The sequence below is a fragment of the Agelaius tricolor genome, unplaced genomic scaffold (assembly GCF_023055355.1).
Source record: "Agelaius tricolor isolate 1412-34295 unplaced genomic scaffold, bAgeTri1.0.p SCAF_107, whole genome shotgun sequence".
Lineage (NCBI taxonomy): Eukaryota > Metazoa > Chordata > Aves > Passeriformes > Icteridae > Agelaius > Agelaius tricolor.
Window position 1 is genome coordinate 1 of NW_027269367.1, and position 18973 is coordinate 18973.

General features: G+C 42.8%; 1 protein-coding gene and 1 long non-coding RNA gene across 2 annotated transcripts; one reads left to right on the forward strand and one right to left on the reverse strand.

The window, feature by feature from the left end:
• Positions 1–792: 792 nt before the first annotated feature.
• Positions 793–18877, reverse strand: LOC139586205 (lysophospholipase D GDPD3-like). Its single transcript, XM_071419438.1, is given in 10 exon segments — positions 793–1169; positions 2943–2994; positions 4221–4280; positions 7677–7810; positions 10354–10443; positions 13467–13585; positions 14938–14983; positions 16703–16838; positions 17386–17428; positions 17974–18877. Coding segments are annotated over 10 exon segments (978 nt in total). The 5' UTR covers positions 18113–18877; the 3' UTR covers positions 793–1010.
• LOC139586209 (uncharacterized) lies at positions 6397–7563 on the forward strand. The gene is made up of 2 exons (XR_011677518.1): positions 6397–6450; positions 7309–7563. It is a non-coding gene; the product is annotated as an uncharacterized lncRNA (long non-coding RNA).
• Positions 18878–18973: the final 96 nt, after the last annotated feature.

Below are 18973 nucleotides of genomic sequence, written 5' to 3' on the forward strand. Positions count from 1 at the left end.
CTCATTTTCGGAGCCATTTAAAGCCATTTTTGGGTCATTTTTGGGACCATTTTTTGCCTCATTTTCGGGTCTTTTCTTGGCCATTTCCGGGTCGTTTTTGAGGCCGTTTTTGGGTCATTTTGGGCACCATTTTAGGGTCACTTTTTGGGTCATTTTAGGGTCATTTTGGGACCACTTTTATTTCATTTTTTGGGACATTTTTGGGTTATTTTAGGGCCATTTTTGGGTCATTTATGGACCAATTTGTCCCAATTTCTTGGGCCATTTCCAGACCATTTTTAGTTCATTTTGGGACCATTTTTTGCCTCATTTTCGGGTCATTTTGAGGCCATTTTTGGGTCATTTTGGGACCATTTTGGGACCATTTTTTGCCTCATTTCCGGGTCATTTTGAGGTCATTTTTGGGTCATTTTTGGACCTTTTTTTTTTCATATTTTGGGCCCTTATTGGATCATTTTGGGACCATTTTGGGCACCATTTTTTGGGTCATTTTAGGGTCATTTTGGGACCATTTTTTTCATTTTTGGGACGTTTTTGGGTCATTTTGGGACCATTTCTTGCGCCATTTTAGGGTCACTTTTTGGGTCATTTTGGGACCATTTTTATTTCATATTTTGGGACATTTTTTGGTCATTTTTGGTTCATTTTGGGCACCATTTTAGGGTCACTTTGGGACCATTTTTGTTTCATGATTTGGGACATTTTTGGGTCATTTTGGGACCATTTTGGGCACCATTTTAGGGTCACTTTTTAGGTCATTTTTGGGTCATTTTGGGACCATTTTTTTTCATATTTTGGGACATTTTTGTGCCATTTTGGGACCATTTTGGGCACCATTTTTTGCGTCATTTTGGGACCATTTTTTTCATTTTTTGGGTCAATTTGGGACCATTTTTCTTTCATTTTTTGGGACATTTTGGGATCATTTTGGGACCATTTTTTGCCTCATTTTCAGAGCCACTTAAAGCCATTTTCGATGCCATTTTCGAGGCCATTTTTTGCCTTTTTTTTTATTTCATTTTTTTCCCCCCGTTTTCCTCCTCTCCTCCTTGGCTGGGGCCTTCCAGAAACTTCCGGAGCCTCCCGGGGTAGTCGGTGATGACTCCGGTGGCGCCGAGGCCGAAGGCTTCCGCAAAGTCCCGCTCCTCGTTCAGCACCCACAGCCACACCTGGAGAGAGGGGGAGGGGAAAAGGGGAGGGGCTTAAACTGGGGGGGGAGGGGCCTCAAACCCCGCCCACCACCTCAAGCCCCTCCCCCCCAGCGAAAACCCCGAGGTTTTAGGGCGAAAAATTCCAATTTTGGGGGCAGGGAAAGGCGGCGGATCTGCCCCTCCCCCACCTCCAAATTTTGAGTTTTTAACCCCCAAAAAAGGAAAATTTTGGCCCCTCCCCCACCTGAAATTGGGGGGTTTTTTTGGCCCTTCCCGCACCCAAAAATTGAAGATTTTCACACCAAAATTTGCATTTTTACCCCCAAAATTGAAGATTTTGACCCAAAATCTGCATTTTTACCCCCAAAATTGAAGATTTTGACCCAAAATTTGCATTTTTACCCCCAAAATTGAAAATTTTGACCCAAAATCTGCATTTTTACACCCAAAATTGAAGATTCTGACCCCAAATCCACACTAAGCCCCTCCCCCACCCCAAAATTTGCATTTTTACCCCAAAATTGAAGATTTTGACCCAAAATCCACACTAAGCCCCTCCCTCACCCCAAAATTTGCATTTTTACCCCAAACTGAAGATTTTGACCCAAAATTTGCATTTTTACCCCCAAAATTGAAGATTTTGACCCAAAATCTGCATTTTTACCCCCAAAATTGAAAATTTTGACCCAAAATTTGCATTTTTACACCCAAAATTGAAGATTTTGGACCCAAAAAAATTGGTGATTTTAGCTCCTCCCCCCACCCCCAAATTTTGATTTTTCAACCCCAAAAAAAGGAAAATTTTGGCCCCTCCCACACCCAAAATTGAAGATTTTCACCCCAAAATTTGCATTTTAAAGCCCCAAAATTAGAAAATTCGGCTCCTCCCACACCCAAAATTGAAGATTCTGACCCAAAATCCACATTAAGCCCCTCCCCCACCCCAAAATTTGCATTTTTACCCCAAAATTGAAGATTTTGACCCAAAATCCACCTCAAACACCCTCCCTCACCCCAAAATTTGCATTTTTTACCCCAAAATTGAAGATTTTGACCCAAAATCTGCATTTTTACCCCCCAAAATTGAAGATTTTGACCCAAAATCTGCATTTTTACACCCAAAATTGAAGATTTTGGACCCCCCAAAAAATGGTGATTTTAGCCCCTCCCCCCACCCCCAAATTTTGAATTTTTAACCCCCAAAAAAAGGAAAATTTTGGCTCCTCCCCACACCCAAAATTGAAGATTTTCACCCCAAAATTTGCATTTAAAGCCCCAAAATTTGAAAATTCGGCTCCTCCCACACCCAAAATTGAAGATTCTGACCCAAAATCCACATTAAGCCCTCCCTCACCCCAAAATTTACATTTTTACCCCAAAATTGAAGATTTTGACCCAAAATCTGCATTTTTACACCCAAAATTGAAGATTTTGGACCCAAAAAAATTGGTGATTTTAGCTCCTCCCCCCACCTCCAAATTTTGAATTTTTAACCCCCCAAAAAAGGAAAATTTTGGCCCCTCCCCCACCTGAAATTGGATTTTTTGGCCCCTCCCCCACCTCAAATTTGCATTTTTAACCCCTCCCCCAAACTGGGGAATTTTGGCTCCTCCCCCACCTCCAAAATTTGCATTTTTGACCCCTCCCCCACCCCAAATTTGCATTTTGGCCCCTCCCTCACCCCAATATTTGATTGTTTGGCCCCTCCCCTTCCTCTAACCCCGCCCCTCTCCTTGGCCACGCCCCATTTTCATTGGCCACGCCCCCTTTTCCTTGGCCACGCCCCCTCACCTGCAGCCCCCGGCTCTTCAGGTCCCTCAGGAGTTTGGGGCGGAGCACGAACCTGGGGGAGGGGCAGAGCGACCAATGAGCGACCAGTGGGTGACCTCTGACCCCTGAGGGACCAATCAGGGACCAGGGACCCAAAATGGTCCAAGATGGCCAAAAAATGGTCAAAAAAAAGACCCAAAATGGCCGAAAATGGACCCAAAAATGAGCCCTGAGTGACCACTGAACAAAAATGGCCCAAAAATGGCCCAAAAAGGCCCCAAAAATGGCCAAAAATGGCCATGGACCAATCAGTGACCACTGACCCAAATGGCCCAAAAATGGCCCAAAAATGAGCCCTAAGTGACCACTGACCCAAAAAGGCCCAAAAATGACCCAAAAATGGCCAAAAATGGACCCAAAAATGGCCCCTGAGTGACCACTGACAAATGAGTGACCCAAAATGGTAAAAAAATGGCCCAAAATGGCCCAAAAATGGCCCAAAAATGGCCCCAAAATGGCCAAAAAATGGCCCAAAATGGCCCAAAATGGCCCAAAAATGACCCAAAAATGACCCAAAAATGGCCCAAAATGGCCCAAAATGGACCCAAAAATGACCCCTGAGTGACCCCTGACCAATGAGTGACCACTGACCCAAAATGGCCCAAAAACGGACAAAAAAATTGCCCAAAATGGCCAAAATTGGCCCCAAAATGACCCCTGAGTGACCACTGACCAATGAGTGAACACTGACCCAAAATGGCCCAAAATGACCCAAAAAATTGCCCAAAATGGACAAAAATGGCCCAAAAATGAGCCCTAAGCGACCACTGACCCAAAATGGCCTAAAAATGGCCCAAAAATGACCCAAAATGGCCAAAAAATTGCCCAAAAATGACCCAAAATGGCCCAAAAATGACCCAAAATGGCCGAAAATGGCCTAAAAATGACCCTTGAGTGACCCCTGACCCAAAATGGCCCCAAAATGGCCAAAAATGGCCATGGACCAATCAGTGACCACTGACCCAAAATGGCCCAAAATGGCCCCAAAAATGGCCCAAAATGGCCAAAAAATGGCCCAAAAATGACCCAAAATGGCCCAAAAATGACCCAAAATGGCCGAAAATGGCCTAAAAATGACCCCCTTTGAGTGACCCCTGACCCAAAATGGCCCCAAAATGGCCAAAAATGGCCAAAAAATGGCCCCAAAAATGACCCAAAAATGACCCCTGAGTGACCCCAGAGTGACCCCGCAGTGACCCCTGAGTGACCCCGGATTGGCCCCGCCCCTCCCCCACTCACGTTGCCGCCATTTTGCTCAGGGCGTGGCCGGCCGGGCCGCGGGGGAGGGGAAAATACGTCCTGGAAAGGAGGGGGAGGGGTCAGAGCCACGCCCACAGCCCCTCTGACCACGCCCATGCTCCCTCTGACCACGCCCACACCCGTATGACCACGCCCCCTGTTAGTAAAACCACGCCCATTTCGGTTAAGCCCCGCCCACACATTGAATCCCAGCTCCATCCCTTTAGCCCCGCCCCTTTCCTCTTCCTCCATCCCTTTAGCCCCGCCTCTTTCTTTCTGCCCCACTCCTTAAGCCCCTCCCCTTCTCATTTAGCCCCGCCCACTCTCATTTAGCACCACCCAGCCCCTTCTGTTAAGCCCCGCCCCCTATTTTTAGCTCCACCCCCATTGTTTTAGCCCCTCCTCCACAGTCAAAGCCCCGCCCCCTTCCCTTTAACCCCAAAACCCCCCAAAAAATCCCCAAAAAATCCCCAAAATTCCATTTTTAACCCTTTTTTCGACGGGTTTTTTTTGGCCTTTCTGCGGGGGCGGAGCCTGACCCCACCCTGCCCTTCCCCCTCCCCAAATATCGAGCCGAAAAAACCCCAAAAAAATCCAAAAAATCCAAAAAAACCCCAAAAATCCCCAAAAAATCCCCCAAAATCCCATTTTTAACCCTTTTTTCGCCGGGTTTTTTTGCCCATTTCTGTTTTTTGGGGGGGCGTGGCCTCACCCGACCCTCCCCAAATATCGAGCCGAAAAACCCCCAAAAAATCCCCAAAAATCACCCAAAATTCACCAAAAAAAACCCCAAAAAATCCGCCAAAAATCCCATTTTTAACCCTTTTTTCGCCGGGTTTTTTCTGCCCATATTTGGTAGTTTAGGGGGCGTGGCCTGACCTGACCCTGCCCCTTTCCCACCCCCAAACTTTGGCTGAAAAACCCCAAAAAATCCAAAAAAAATCCCAAAAAATCCCCCAAAAAACCCCAAAAAATCCCCAAAATCCCATTTTTAACCCTTTTTTCGCCGGGTTTTTTTTTGCCCATATTTGGTAGTTTAGGGGGCGTGGCCTGACCTGACCCTGCCCTTCCCCCTCCCCAAATATCGAGTCGAAAAACCCCCAAAATCACCCAAAATTCACCAAAAAAACCCAAAAAACCGCAAAAAAATCCCCCAAAAATCCCATTTTTAACCCTTTTTTCGCCGGGTTTTTTTTGCCCATATTTGGTATTTTAGGGGGCGTGGCCTGACCCGAGCCCGCCCCTCCCATACCCCAAACCTTGGCTCAAAAACCCCAAAAAATCCAAAAAAAATCCCAAAAAAACCCCAAAAAAACCCCAAAAAATCCCCCAAACCCCCATTTTTAACCCTTTTTTCGCCGGGTTTTTTCTGCCCATTTTTGGTATTTTAGGGGGCGTGGCCTGACCTGACCCTGCCCCTTTCCCACCCCCAAACTTTGGCTGAAAAACCCCAAAAAATCCCAAAAAAATCCCCTAAAAACCCCAAAAAACCCCAAAAAATCCCCAAAACCCCATTTTTAACCCTTTTTTCGCCGGGTTTTTTCTGCCCATTTTTGGTATTTTAGGGGGCGTGGCCTGACCCGACCCTGCCCCTCCCATACCCCAAATATCGAGTCGAAAACCCCCAAAAAATCCCAAAAAAATCCCAAAAAAACCCCAAAAAATCCCCCAAAATCCCATTTTTAACCCTTTTTTCACCGGGTTTTTTTTGCCCATATTTGGTAGTTTAGGGGGCGTGGCCTGACCCGACCCTCCCCAAATATCGAGCCTAAAAACCCCCAAAAAATCCCCAAAAATCACCCAAAATTCACCAAAAAACACCCAAAAAACCGCAAAAAAATCCCCCAAAAATCCCATTTTTAACCCTTTTTTCGCCGGGTTTTTTCTGCCCATTTTTGGTATTTTAGGGGGCGTGGCCTGACCCGAGCCCGCCCCTCCCATACCCCAAACCTTGGCTCAAAAACCCCAAAAAATCCCCAAAAAAATCCCCAAAAAATCCCCCAAAAATCCCATTTTTAACCCTTTTTTCCCCGGGTTTTTTTTGCCCATTTCTGTTTTGTTTGGGGGCGTGGCCTGACCCGACCCTGCCCTTCCCCCTCCCTAAATATCGAGTCGAAAACCCCCCAAAAAATCCCCAAAAATCACCCAAAATTCACCAAAAAACACCCAAAAACCCCCCAAAATCCCATTTTTAACCCTTTTTTCGCCGGGTTTTTTCTGCCCATTTTTGGTATTTTAGGGGGCGTGGCCTCACCCGACCCTCCCCAAATATCGAGCCTAAAAACCCCCAAAAAATCCCAAAAAAATCCCCAAAAAACCCCAAAAAACCCGCCAAAAATCCCATTTTTAACCCGTTTTTCGCCAGGTTTTTTTGCCCATATTTGGTATTTTAGGGGGCGTGGCCTGACCCGAGCCCGCCCCTCCCATACCCCAAACCTTGGCTCAAAAACCCCAAAAAATCCAAAAAAAATCCCAAAAAAACCCTAAAAATTCCCCAAAAATCCCCAAAACCCCATTTTTAACCCTTTTTTCGCCGGCTTTTTTTTGCCCATATTTGGTAGTTTAGGGGGCGTGGCCTGACCCGACCCTCCCCAAATATCGAGCCAAAAAACCCCAAAAAATCCCCAAAAATCACCCAAAATTCACCAAAAAACACCCAAAAAACCGCAAAAAAATCCCCCAAAAATCCCATTTTTAACCCTTTTTTCGCCAGTTTTTTTTGCCCATATTTGGTATTTTAGGGGGCGTGGCCTGACCCGAGCCCGCCCCTCCCATACCCCAAACCTTGGCTGAAAAACCCCAAAAAATCCAAAAAAAATCCCAAAAAAATCCCCAAAAAATCCCCCCCAAAAAAATCCCATTTTTAACCCTTTTTTCCCCGGGTTTTTTTTGCCCATTTCTGTTTTGTTTGGAGGCGTGGCCTGGCCCGACCCTGCCCTTCCCCCTCCCTAAACATCGAGCCGAAAAACCCCAAAAAATCCCCCAAAATCACCCAAAATTCACCAAAAAATCCCCAAAAAATCCCCAAAAATCCCATTTTTAACCCTTTTTTCGCCGGGTTTTGTTTTGCCCATATTTGGTATTTTAGGGGGCGTGGCCTGACCTGACCCTGCCCTTCCCCCTCCCTAAATATCGAGCCGAAAAACCCCAAAAAATCCCCAAAAAAATCCCAAAAAACCCCCAAAAAATTCCCCAAAAAATCCCCCAAAATCCCATTTTTAACCCTTTTTTCGCCGGGTTTTTTTTGCCCATATTTGGTATTTTAGGGGGCGTGGCCTGACCTGACCCTGCCCTTCCCCCTCCCTAAATATCGAGCCGAAAAACCCCAAAAAATCCCCAAAAATCACCCAAAATTCACCAAAAAATCCCCAAAAAATCCCCAAAAATCCCATTTTTAACCCTTTTTTCGCCGGGTTTTTTTTGCCCATATTTGGTATTTTAGGGGCGTGGCCTGACCGGTTGATGATTGACGGCAGCGGGCAGAGCAGCGCGGCCTCGGGCAGGGGCAGCAGCCGCAGCAGCCCCAGGTACCAGAGCAGCAGCGCCAGCAGCCCCCGCTCCAGGGAGAAGCAAAACGGCATCGATGGGTGCTGGGAGGGGGAGGGGAATGGTCAGGAAAGGGTTAAAGGGTGGGGGAAGGGAGAGGGCCCCACCCCCAACGCGAAAAATGAAAAAAAACCCGGCGAAAATCCCCCGGAATTTGGGGTTTTGAGGCCAAAATTTGTATTTTTTAACCTAAAATTTGTATTTTTTTAACCGCAAAATTTGCATTTTTTAACCCAAAATTTGCGGGTTTTAACCCCAAAATTTGCATTTTTTGAACACTAAAATTTGCATTTTTTAAACCTCAAAATTTGCATTTTTTCCCACCCAAACTTGCATTTTTTTAAGCCCAAAATTTGCATTTTTTATACCCCAAAGTTGCATTTTTTAAACCCCCAAAGTTGCATTTTAAACCCCAAAATTTGCAGTTTTTAACGCCAAAATTTGCGGGTTTCAAACCCAAAATTTGCATTTTTTAAACCCCAAAATTTGCTTTTTTTCCCCCCCAACATTTGTATTTTCCCCACCCAAAATTTGCATATTCCAACCCAAAATTTACATTTTTTAACCCAAAATTTCCGGGTTTTAACCCCAAAATTTGCATTTCTTAAATCCCAAAATTTGCATTTTTCCCACCCAAAATTTGTATTTTTAACCCCAAAATTTGTGGGTTTTAACCCCAAAATTTGCATTTTTAAACCCCAAAATTTGCATTTTTTAAACCCCCAAAGTTGCATTTTAAACCCCAAAATTTGCAGTTTTTAACGCCAAAATTTGCGGGTTTCAAACCCAAAATTTGCATTTTTTAAACCCCAAAATTTGAATTTTCAAGCCCAAAATTTGCATTTTTTTAACCCCAAAATTTCTGGGTTTTAACCCCAAAATTTGTATTTTCCCCACCCAAAATTTGCATATTCCAACCCAAAATTTGCAGGTTTTAAAACTCAAAATTTGCATTTTTAAAACCCCAAAATTTGCGGGTTTTAACCCCAAAATTTGCATTTCTCCCACACAAAATTTGCATTTCTTAAATCCCAAAATTTGCATTTTTTGAACCCCAAAATTTGTATCTTAAACCCCAAATTTGCATTTTTCCCATCCAAAATTTGCAAATTTTTAAACCCCAAAATTTCCATTTTTTAAAACTCAAAATTTGCATTTTTCCAACCCAAAATTTGCATTTTTTAAACCCAAAATTTGCATTTCTTAAATCCCAAAATTTGCTTTTTTTAAACCCCAAATTTGCGTTTTCCCACCCCAAAATTTGCATATTCCAAGCCCAAAATTCCCATTTTTTCCCACCCAAAATTTGCTTTTTTCCCATCCAAAATTTGCAAATTTATAAAACCAAAATTTGCATTTTCAAACCCCAAAATTTGCGAATTTTAACCCCAAAATTTGCATTTTTTTAAACCCCAAATTTGCAATTTTTAACCCCAAAATTACCCAAAATCCCCATTTTTACCCCAAAATTTCCCAAAATCACCATTTTTATGCCTAAATTTCCCAAAATCCCCATTTTTATGCCCAAAATTCCCATTTTTAACCCAAAATTTCCAAAATCCCCACTTTTAACCCAAAATTTCCCAAACTTTTCCTTTTCCCAACAAAAAATTCCCAAAATTCCAATTTTTCTCCCCAAATTGCCCAAATTCCCATTTTCCCACCCCAAAAATTCACCAAAATTTTGCATTTTCCACCCAAAATTGCCCCATTTTGCCCAAAATTCCCATTTTTCCCCCCAAATTCCAAATTTTCAACCCAAAATCCCCAAAATTCCCATTTTCCCACAAAATTTCCACAAAATTTCCCCAAATTCCCATTTTTCCACCCAAAATTCCCCAAAATTCCCATTTTTCCACCCAAAGTTCCCCAAATTCCAAATTTTCAACCCAAAATCCCCAAAATTTCCCATTTTCCACCCAAATTCCCCCAAAATTCCCATTTCCCACCCAAATTTCCCTCAAATTTTTGCTTCCCCACCAAAAAGACTCAAAATTCCCATTTTCCACCCAAAATTGCCCAAAAATCCCCATTTTTCCACCCAAATTCCCCCAAAATTCCAATTTTTCCACCCAAAATTTCCATTTTTGGGTTAAAAAACCCCAAAATTTTCAAAAAATTCGATCAAAAATCACCAAAAATCGCTAAAAAATCGCCAAAAATTCCATTTTTAACCCTTTTTTCCCCGGATTTTTTTGGCTTTGCGGTGGGGAAAGGTCCCGGGGAGTGGGGGAGGGGCCTGGGTGCATCCGGCCCCTCCCCCACCCCCCCCAAACCCCTACAAATTTTGGGTTAAAAAACCTCAAAAATGTCCAAAAATTGGTTAAAAAATCGCCAAAATTCCGTTTTTAACCCTTTTTTCGCCGGGTTTTTTTTGGCTTTGCGGTGGGGGCGGAGCCTGACCCCACCCCGCCCCTCCCCCACCCTCAAACCCCCTCAAATTTTGGGTTAAAAACCCCCAAAAATTGGTTAAAAAATCGCCAAAAATCCGTTTTTAACCCTTTTTTCGCCGGGTTTTTTTTGCCGGGGAGGTGGGGGAGGGGCCCGGGGGGTGGGGGCGGGGCCTCGGGGTGGGGGAGGGGCTCACGGCTCGGCGGCATTTGCGGAGGATGCGCTCGCGGAAGGAGGCCCAGAGGGTGATGGGGGCGCGGTCGAAGCTCCGGACCAGGGAGGCCACCTGGGGGTGGGGGAGGGGCGGTTAAAGGAGGGAGGGGGAGGGGTGGGAGCCCCTCCCCCAGCCCTGAGAAAAGGGGGGAAAAAATGGGGTGGAAAATGGGGAAAAATGAAGGGAAAATGGGGAAAAAAATGACCCAAAATGGGCCAAAAATGACCCAAAAATGAGATGAAAAATTGATTTAAAAATTGTTTCAAATGAGCCACAAAAGGGGCCCAAAAATGGTCTAAACTGGCCCAAAACATGGCTTCAAAATGGCCCTAAAATGACCCAAAACATGATGAAAAATTGATTAAAAAATTGATTCAAATTAGCCACAAAAAGGGGCCCAAATTGATCTAAACTGGCCCAAAAAATGGCTTCAAAATGACCCAAAAATGACCCAAAAATGACCCAAAAATGACCCAAAAGGTAATGAAAAATTGATTAAAAAATTGTTTCAAATGAGCCACAAAAAGGGCCCAAAATGGCCCCAAAATGATCCAAAAATGGTCCCAAAATTGATCTAAACTGGCCCAAAAATGGGCTCCAAAATGACCCTAAAATGCCCAAAAATGGCCCCAAAAAATGACTCTAAAATGACCTCAATTGAGCCAAAAAATGATCAAAAAATGATTTAGAAATTGCTTTAAATGACCCCAAAAATGGTCCCAAAAATGACCCAAAAAATGGTCCCAAAAATGATCTAAACTGGCCCAAAAAATGACACAAAAAAGAGCAAAAAAAGGCTTCAAAATGGCCCTAAAATGACTCAAAATGACCCCAAAAAATGACCCAAAAATGACCCAAAATGAGATGAAAAATTGATTAAAAAATTGTTTCAAATGAGCCACAAAAAGGGCCCAAAAAGGGTCTAAACTGGCCCAAAAAATGGCTTCAAAATGGCCCTAAAATGGTCCCAAAATGGCCCCAAAAAATGACCCAAAAAATGGTCCCAAAATTGATCTAAACTGGCCCAAAAAATGACACAAAAAAGAGCAAAAAATGGCTTCAAAATGGCCCAAAAAATGACTCTAAAATTACCCAAAAACGACTAAAAATAGCCTCAATTGAGTCAAAAAATGATCAAAAAATGATTTAGAAATTACTTTAAATGACCCCAAAAAATGGTCCCAAAAATGACCCAAAAAATGGTCCCAAAAATGATCCTAAACTGGCCCAAAAATGACACAAAAAAGAGCAAAAAAAGGCTTCAAAATGGCCCTAAAATGACTCAAAATGACCCAAAAAAATGACCCAAAAATGACCCAAAATGAGATGAAAAATTGATTTAAAAATTGTTTCAAATGAGCCACAAAAAGGGGCCCAAAAATGGTCTAAACTGGAGCAAAAAATGACACAAAAAGTGCAAAAAATGGCTTCAAAATGGCCCTAAAATGACCCAAAATGGCCCCAAAAAATGGCCCCAAAAATGACCCAAAAATGGTCCCAAAAATGATCCTAAACTGGCCCAAAAAATGACACAAAAAAACCCAAAAAATGGCTTCAAAATGACCCTAAAATGGCCCAAAATGTCCCCAAAAAATGGCCCCAAAAATGACCCAAAATGAGATGAAAAATTGATTAAAAAATTGTTTCAAATGAGCCACAAAAGGGTCCCAAAATTGATCTAAACTGGCCCAAAAATGGCACAAAAAAAGACAAAAAAAATGGTTTCAAAATGACCCTAAAATGACCCAAAATGGCCCCAAAAATGGCTCCAAAAATGACCCAAAAATGGTCCCAAAATTGATCTAAACTGGCCCAAAAATAGGCTCCAAAATGACCCTAAAATGACCCAAAATGGCCCCAAAAATGACTCTAAAATTACCCAAAAATGACTAAAAAATGACCTCAATTGAGCCAAAAAATGACCAAGAAATTATTAAGAAATTCCTTTAAATGACCCCAAAAAATGGTCCCAAAAATGACCCAAAAAATGGTCCCAAAAATGATCCTAAACTGGCCCAAAAATGACACAAAAAAGAGCAAAAAAAAGGCTTCAAAATGGCCCCAAAATGGCCCAAAATGACCCAAAAAAATGGCCCCAAAAATGACCCAAAATGAGATGAAAAATTGATTTAAAAATTGTTTCAAATGAGCCACAAAAAGGGGCCCAAAAATGGTCTAAACTGGCCCAAAAAATTACACAAAAAGTGCCAAAAATGGCTTCAAAATGGCCCTAAAATGACCCAAAATGGCCCCAAAAAATGGCCCCAAAAATGACCCAAAAATGGTCCCAAAATTGATCTAAACTGGCCCAAAAATAGGCTCCAAAATGACCCTAAAATGACCCAAAATGGCCCCAAAAATGACTCTAAAATTACCCAAAAATGACTAAAAAATCGCCTCAATTGAGCCAAAAAATGGTCCCAAAAATGATTTAGAAATTGCTTTAAATGGCCCCAAAAATGGTCCCAAAATTGGCCCAAAACCTCACCTAAAATGACCCAAAAATGATCCTAAAATGGCCCAAAAAATAGGCCCAAAAATGACCAAAAATTGCCACAAAATGGCCCAAAAAATGACTCTAAAAGGGCCCAAAGATTGTCCTAAAAATGACCCAGAAATGGCCCAAAAAAAAGAAAAAAAATGACCCAAAATGGCCCAAAAATGACCCAAAAAATATCTTTAAAAGGCCCTAAAATGGCTCTGAAAATGGCCCAAAAATTACCAAAAATGTTTCAAAAATGGCAGAAAAATTTGTACCAAAATGAGCAAAAAATGACCCAAAAAAGGCCCAAAAAATTGGCCCAAAAATGACCAAATTTGACCCTAAAATAACCCAAAAAATGGTCCCAAAATGACCCAAAAATATTCATTAAATGGGCCAAAAAAAGCCCCAAAAATGCCCTAAAATGACCCAAAAACTCCCAGAAATTTCCAAAATTGCCCCAAATTGACCCAAAACGACCAAAATAACCCCAAAATTGTCCAAAAATGACCAAAATCACCCAAAAATGGCTAAAAATGGTCTAAAAATGACCCAAAATTGACCCAAAATCGCCCAAACCCGCCCCCAGCCTAAGCCCCGCCCCCTTTGTGACCTCATTGATGAGGTCATCGTCGTCGTCCTTGACCTCGATGCTCATTGGCTGCCGCGGGAAGCGCTCGAAGACTTCGACCAATCAGGGAATTCGGCGATCGCAGCCGGAGGAGAAAGAGCCTGGAGGGGGCGGGGCTTAAATTGGGGCGGGGCTTGGCTGGAGAGGGCGGGGTCAAGTTCCCTTTAGGCCACGCCCCCAGGGAAAAAAAAACCCGGAAGTTCTGGGTGCTGAGGGAGGGGAGGAAATGCCCAAAATTCCCAAATTTTAACCCTAAAATTCCAAATTTTAAACCCAAAATTCCCAACTTTAAACCCAAAATTCCAACTTTTAACCCCAAAATTCCCCATTTAAAACCCAAACTTCCCCATTTTCAACCCAAAATTCCAAATTTTAACCCCAAAATTCCCAATTTTTAACCCCAAAATTCCCAATTTTAACCCCAAAATTCCTAAATTTTAACCCCAAAATTCCAAATTTTTAACCCCCAATCCCCAATTTTTAACCCAAAAATTCCCAATTTTTCCCCAAATTTCCCATTTTTAACAGGAATTTTCTTTCAATTTCCAATTTCTGAACCCAAATGTTCCCAAAATCCCCAATTTTAACCCTAAAATTCCCCATTTTCAACCCCAAAATTCCCAATTTTTCCCCCAAAATTCCCAATTTTTAACCCCAAAAATTCCCAATTTTTCCCCAAATTTCCCATTTTTAAAGCGAATTTTCCCTCAATTCCCAATTTTTGAACCCAAATTTTTCCCAAATTTCCCAATTTTTAACCCCAAAATTCCCAATTTTTAAACCCAAAAATTCCCAGTTTTTTACCCCAAAATTCCCCAATTTTTAAACCCCAACATTCCCAATTTTTAACCCCAACATTCCCAATTTTCAACCCCAAAAATTCCCAATTTTTTACCCCCCAAAAAATCCCAATTTTTCCCCCCAAATTCCCAATTTTTAACCCCAAAATTCCAAATTTTTCCCCCAAAATCCCCAATTTTTAACCCCAAAATCCCCAATTTTTGAACCCAAATTTTCCCGAAAATCCCCAATATTTCCCCCAAAATTCCCAATTTTTCCCCAAATTTCCCATTTTTAAAGCGAATTTTCCCTCAATTCCCAATTGTTGAACCCAAATTTTCCCAAAATTCCCAATTTTTAACCCAAAAATTCCCATTTTAACCCCAAAATTCCCAACTTTAACCCCAAAATCCCCAATTTTTAAACCCCAAAATTCCCAATTTTTTCCCCCAAAATTCCCAATTTTTAACCCCAAAATCCCCAATTTTTGACCCCAAAATCCCCAATTTTTGAACCCAAATTTTCCCAAAATCCCCAATATTTCCTCCAAAATTCCCAATATTTCCCAAATTTCCCATTTTTAACGCGAATTTTCCCTCAATTCCCAATTTTTGAACCCCAAATTTTCCCAAAATTCCCATTTTTCGCCCCAAAATTCCCAATTTTTGGTCACCTGGTGCAAACGTCACCTCCAGGGGGCTCCGGTACCGGGGGAGGTCCTGGGGGAGGCCGAAATTAACCCTTAATTAGCCTTAATTAGCGTTAATTAATCGTTAATTAATGATTAATTACGGTTAATTAGTTTTAATTATGGGGTAAATTAAAATTAATATTTAATTATAGGCTATTAATTATCACTAATCGCCATTATTATGAATTCATTATCACTAATTAGCTCTAATTAGCCCCAATTAACGTTAATTACCATTAATCAGCACTAAATTAATTCCTTAATATAATTAATTACCGCTAATTCAATCAATTAATGAATGGAAATGAATGCCATTAATTTAGTCTTATTTACATAAATTACCATGAATTAATTACCTGATTTAATTATTATACCAATTAATTTCTTAATTAATACAATTTAACGCCATTAATTTCCACTAATTTCCATTAATTAGCAATAATTCCCATTAATTTCCACTAATTCCCATTAATTAGCAATAATTCCCACTAATTACCGTTAATTACCAATTATTTCCACTAATTACTGTTCATTACCATTCATTGCCACTAATAACTATTAATATCATTAATTCCCATTAATTCGCACTAATTACCATTGATTTTCGATAATTACCATTCATTACCATTAATTACCACTAATTATAATTTATTAGAATTAATTATCCTTAACTGCCATTAATTTGTACTAATTATCCGTAATTACCATTAATTTCCGATAATTTGCGTTAACAGCCATTAATGATCACTAATGACCATTAATTACCATAAACTTCCATTAATTAGCATAATTATCCTCTAATTTAATTCCCTAATGTAATTAATTACCTGGAAATTAATTAATTAACTCATAAAATTTTATTCCATTCGTTACCCCGCATTAATTACCATTAATTTAATTACCATTTAATTTAATTACCATTAATTTAATGTCCTAATATTATTAATTAACACTAATTTAATCAATCAGCTATTACAACTTAACACCATTAATTACAACCAATTTAATGACCTGATTTAATTAATTACCACCCATTTAATTGATACAATTTAACACCATTAATTACCCCTTAATTGCCGTTAATTACAACCAATTTAATGACCTGATTTAATTAATTACCACCCATTAAATTAATTAATTAATACAATTTAACACCACTAATTACCTCTTATTACCATTAATTACAACTAATTTAATGACCTAATTTCATTATTTACCACCCATTAAATTCATTAATTTCCCCTTATTACCCTTAATTACAACTAATTTAATTACCTGATTTAATTACCACCCATTTAATTAATTAATACAATTTAACACCATTAATTACCCCTTAATTACCGTTAATTACAACCAATTTAATGACCTAATTTGATTCATTAACATCCATTAAATTAATTAATTAATACAATTTAACACCATTAATTTCCCCTTATTACCATTAATTACAACCATTTTAATGACCTAATTGAATTCATTAAATTCATTAATTAATACAATTTACCACCATTAATTAACCATTAATTACCATTATTTCCCCCTTATTACCACTAATTACCACTAATTACCACTAATTACCACCACCACCCATTAATTACCCCTACCTCCCCCTAATCCCCGCTAATTAACCAAACCTAATTAATCCCTTACCCCGCCCATTCCCCATTAACCCCATTAACCAACCCCTAATTAACCCCACCCCCTCAATTCCCGTTAATTATCGCTAATTAACCATCAATTAACGAACCTTGTAATCGATTTTGCTGACGTCAAGATGGCGGCCGCTCTGTCGCGACAGCTCCCGGTCGTGACAGACGACGACGACGCCGTCGCGGGTGCGGCGCACGTCCAGCTCCAGCCAATCACAGCCCTCGGACACCGCGCTGGGGGCGGGGCCAAGGGAAAAGGGGGCGGGGTTAGCAAATGCAGCCAATTACAGAGCTCGGGGATTATGGAAGGGGTGGGGCAACAGGAAAAGGGGGCGGGGCTTAATAATCAGGCAATTGGAGAGCTCGGAGGGGGTGGTGGGGGCGTGGCTAAAGGAAAGGGGGCGGGGCTAAGAGATTGTGCCAGTCATAGATCTTTAAGATGGCGGTGGGGGCGTGACCAAGAGAAAGGGGCGGGGCTTAGAGATACAGGAAATTAGAGCGATCTTAGATTGGGGTGGGGGCGTGGCAAATAAAAAGGGGGCGTGGCTTAGCGTTACTGGAAATCAGAGCCATCTGGGATTGGGGTAGGGGCGTGGCTAAAGGAAAGGGGGCGGAGCTTAGAGGTTGAGGCAGTCAAAGCTCTAAGAGATGGTGGTGGGGCGTGGCCAAAAGAAAGGGGGCGGGGCTTAGAATTACAGGAAATTAGAGTCATCTGAGATTGGGGTGGGGGCGTGGCTAAAGGAAGGGGGCGTGGCTGCAAAGGAAGGGGGCGTGGCCTCACTGCTCAAAAGCCTCCATTGTGTTCTCGATCCGCTCCCCCGCACCTACAGGGGTTAATGAGGGATAATTAAAGGTTAATTAGGGCTAATTAAGGTTCATTAAATCTAATTAAGGGCTTCAATGGTTCCTCTTTTTTCCACGCCCCTCTCCCTCCCGTTTAGCCACGCCCATTCTGCCACCCCCACATCAAACTCCTCCCCTTTTAGCCCCGCCCCCACTTAACCACGCCCCCTCCAAATAGCCACGCCCCCTCTTTCCCTTCAGCCAACCCAGACACCCCTCCTTTTACAAGCCCCTCCCCCTTTCCCACCCCTCCCCCTGCCAAACTCCTCCCCTTTAGCTCCTCCCCTCCCTTTAACTCCGCCCCCTCCCCGGTAAACCACGCCCCTCCTCTTTAGCCCCGCCCCCTCTCTCAACCCATTCCGTTTAACCCCTTCCCCTCCCCCACCTCAAAACCCCTCCCTCCTTCCCCCCCTCTCGCCCCTCCCCCTTCCCAACCCCTTTCCCTTCACCCCCGCCCCCTCCCCTTTAGCCCCGCCCCCTCTCTTTAGCCACTCCCACTCATTTTTTAAGCCACGCCCCCTCTCACCTCCCCTGTGCGCCACCGCCCTTCCCGGCACCGCCAATTTCGGCCCTTCCGAGCCCCTCCGGGCAATGGCGGCCACCAAAACCCCCCCGAGCGCCACCAAAACCGCCCCGAGCGCCACCCCGAGCGCCAGCGCCGCCATGGTTGCCCTCCCGGACTGGTCTGGACTGGTTTGGACTGGTTTGGACCTGTTTTAGGCGTGGCCGCGCACCTGTCTCAGGTGTTTAACTAATGAGCGCCTCGGTACCCACAATGCATTGCGGATATTAGGGGTTGCTTCCGCCTCGGTACCCACAATGCATTGCGAAAACGTGGTTCTTGAGGTAATGCCTCGGTACCCACAATGCATTGCGGAAAGAGGGGGTTGCTTCCGCCTCGCTACCCAGAATGCATCGCGGAAGAAATTTCCGCGTTTTAATTGGGAAGGGGCTCAAACTGGGAGCACTGGGAGCCAAATTGGGAGCACTGGGAGCCAAACTTGGAACACTGAGAGCTCAAACTGAGAGCACTGGGAGCCCAAATTAGGAGCACAGCGGAAATGGTGGTTACTTCCGCCTTTGTACCCACAATGCTTTGCGAAAACGTGTCTTGAGGTAATGCCTCGGTACCCACAATGCATTGCGGAAACATAGGGTTGCTTTTGCCTCGCTACCCACAATGCATCGCGGGAGAAATTTCCGCTGTTTAATTGGGCAGGGGCTCAAACTGGGAGCACTGGGAGCTCAAACTGGGAGCACTGAGAGCTCAAACTGGGAGCACAGGGAGCGCAAACTGAAAGCCTAAGCTGGGAGCCCAAACTGGGAGCACTGCGAACCCAAACCGGCAGCATAACAAAAATGGCGGTTACTTCCGCCTCGGTACCCACAATGCATTGCGCAAAAAACGAGGAATTTTTTCCGCCTCGGTACCCACAATGCACCGCGGGAACGGTGAAACCTTCGGCGTTGCGCAGGGAGCCCATCCTCGCTCAAAAACCCCTGAATTTATGCAAATTTATGCAAAT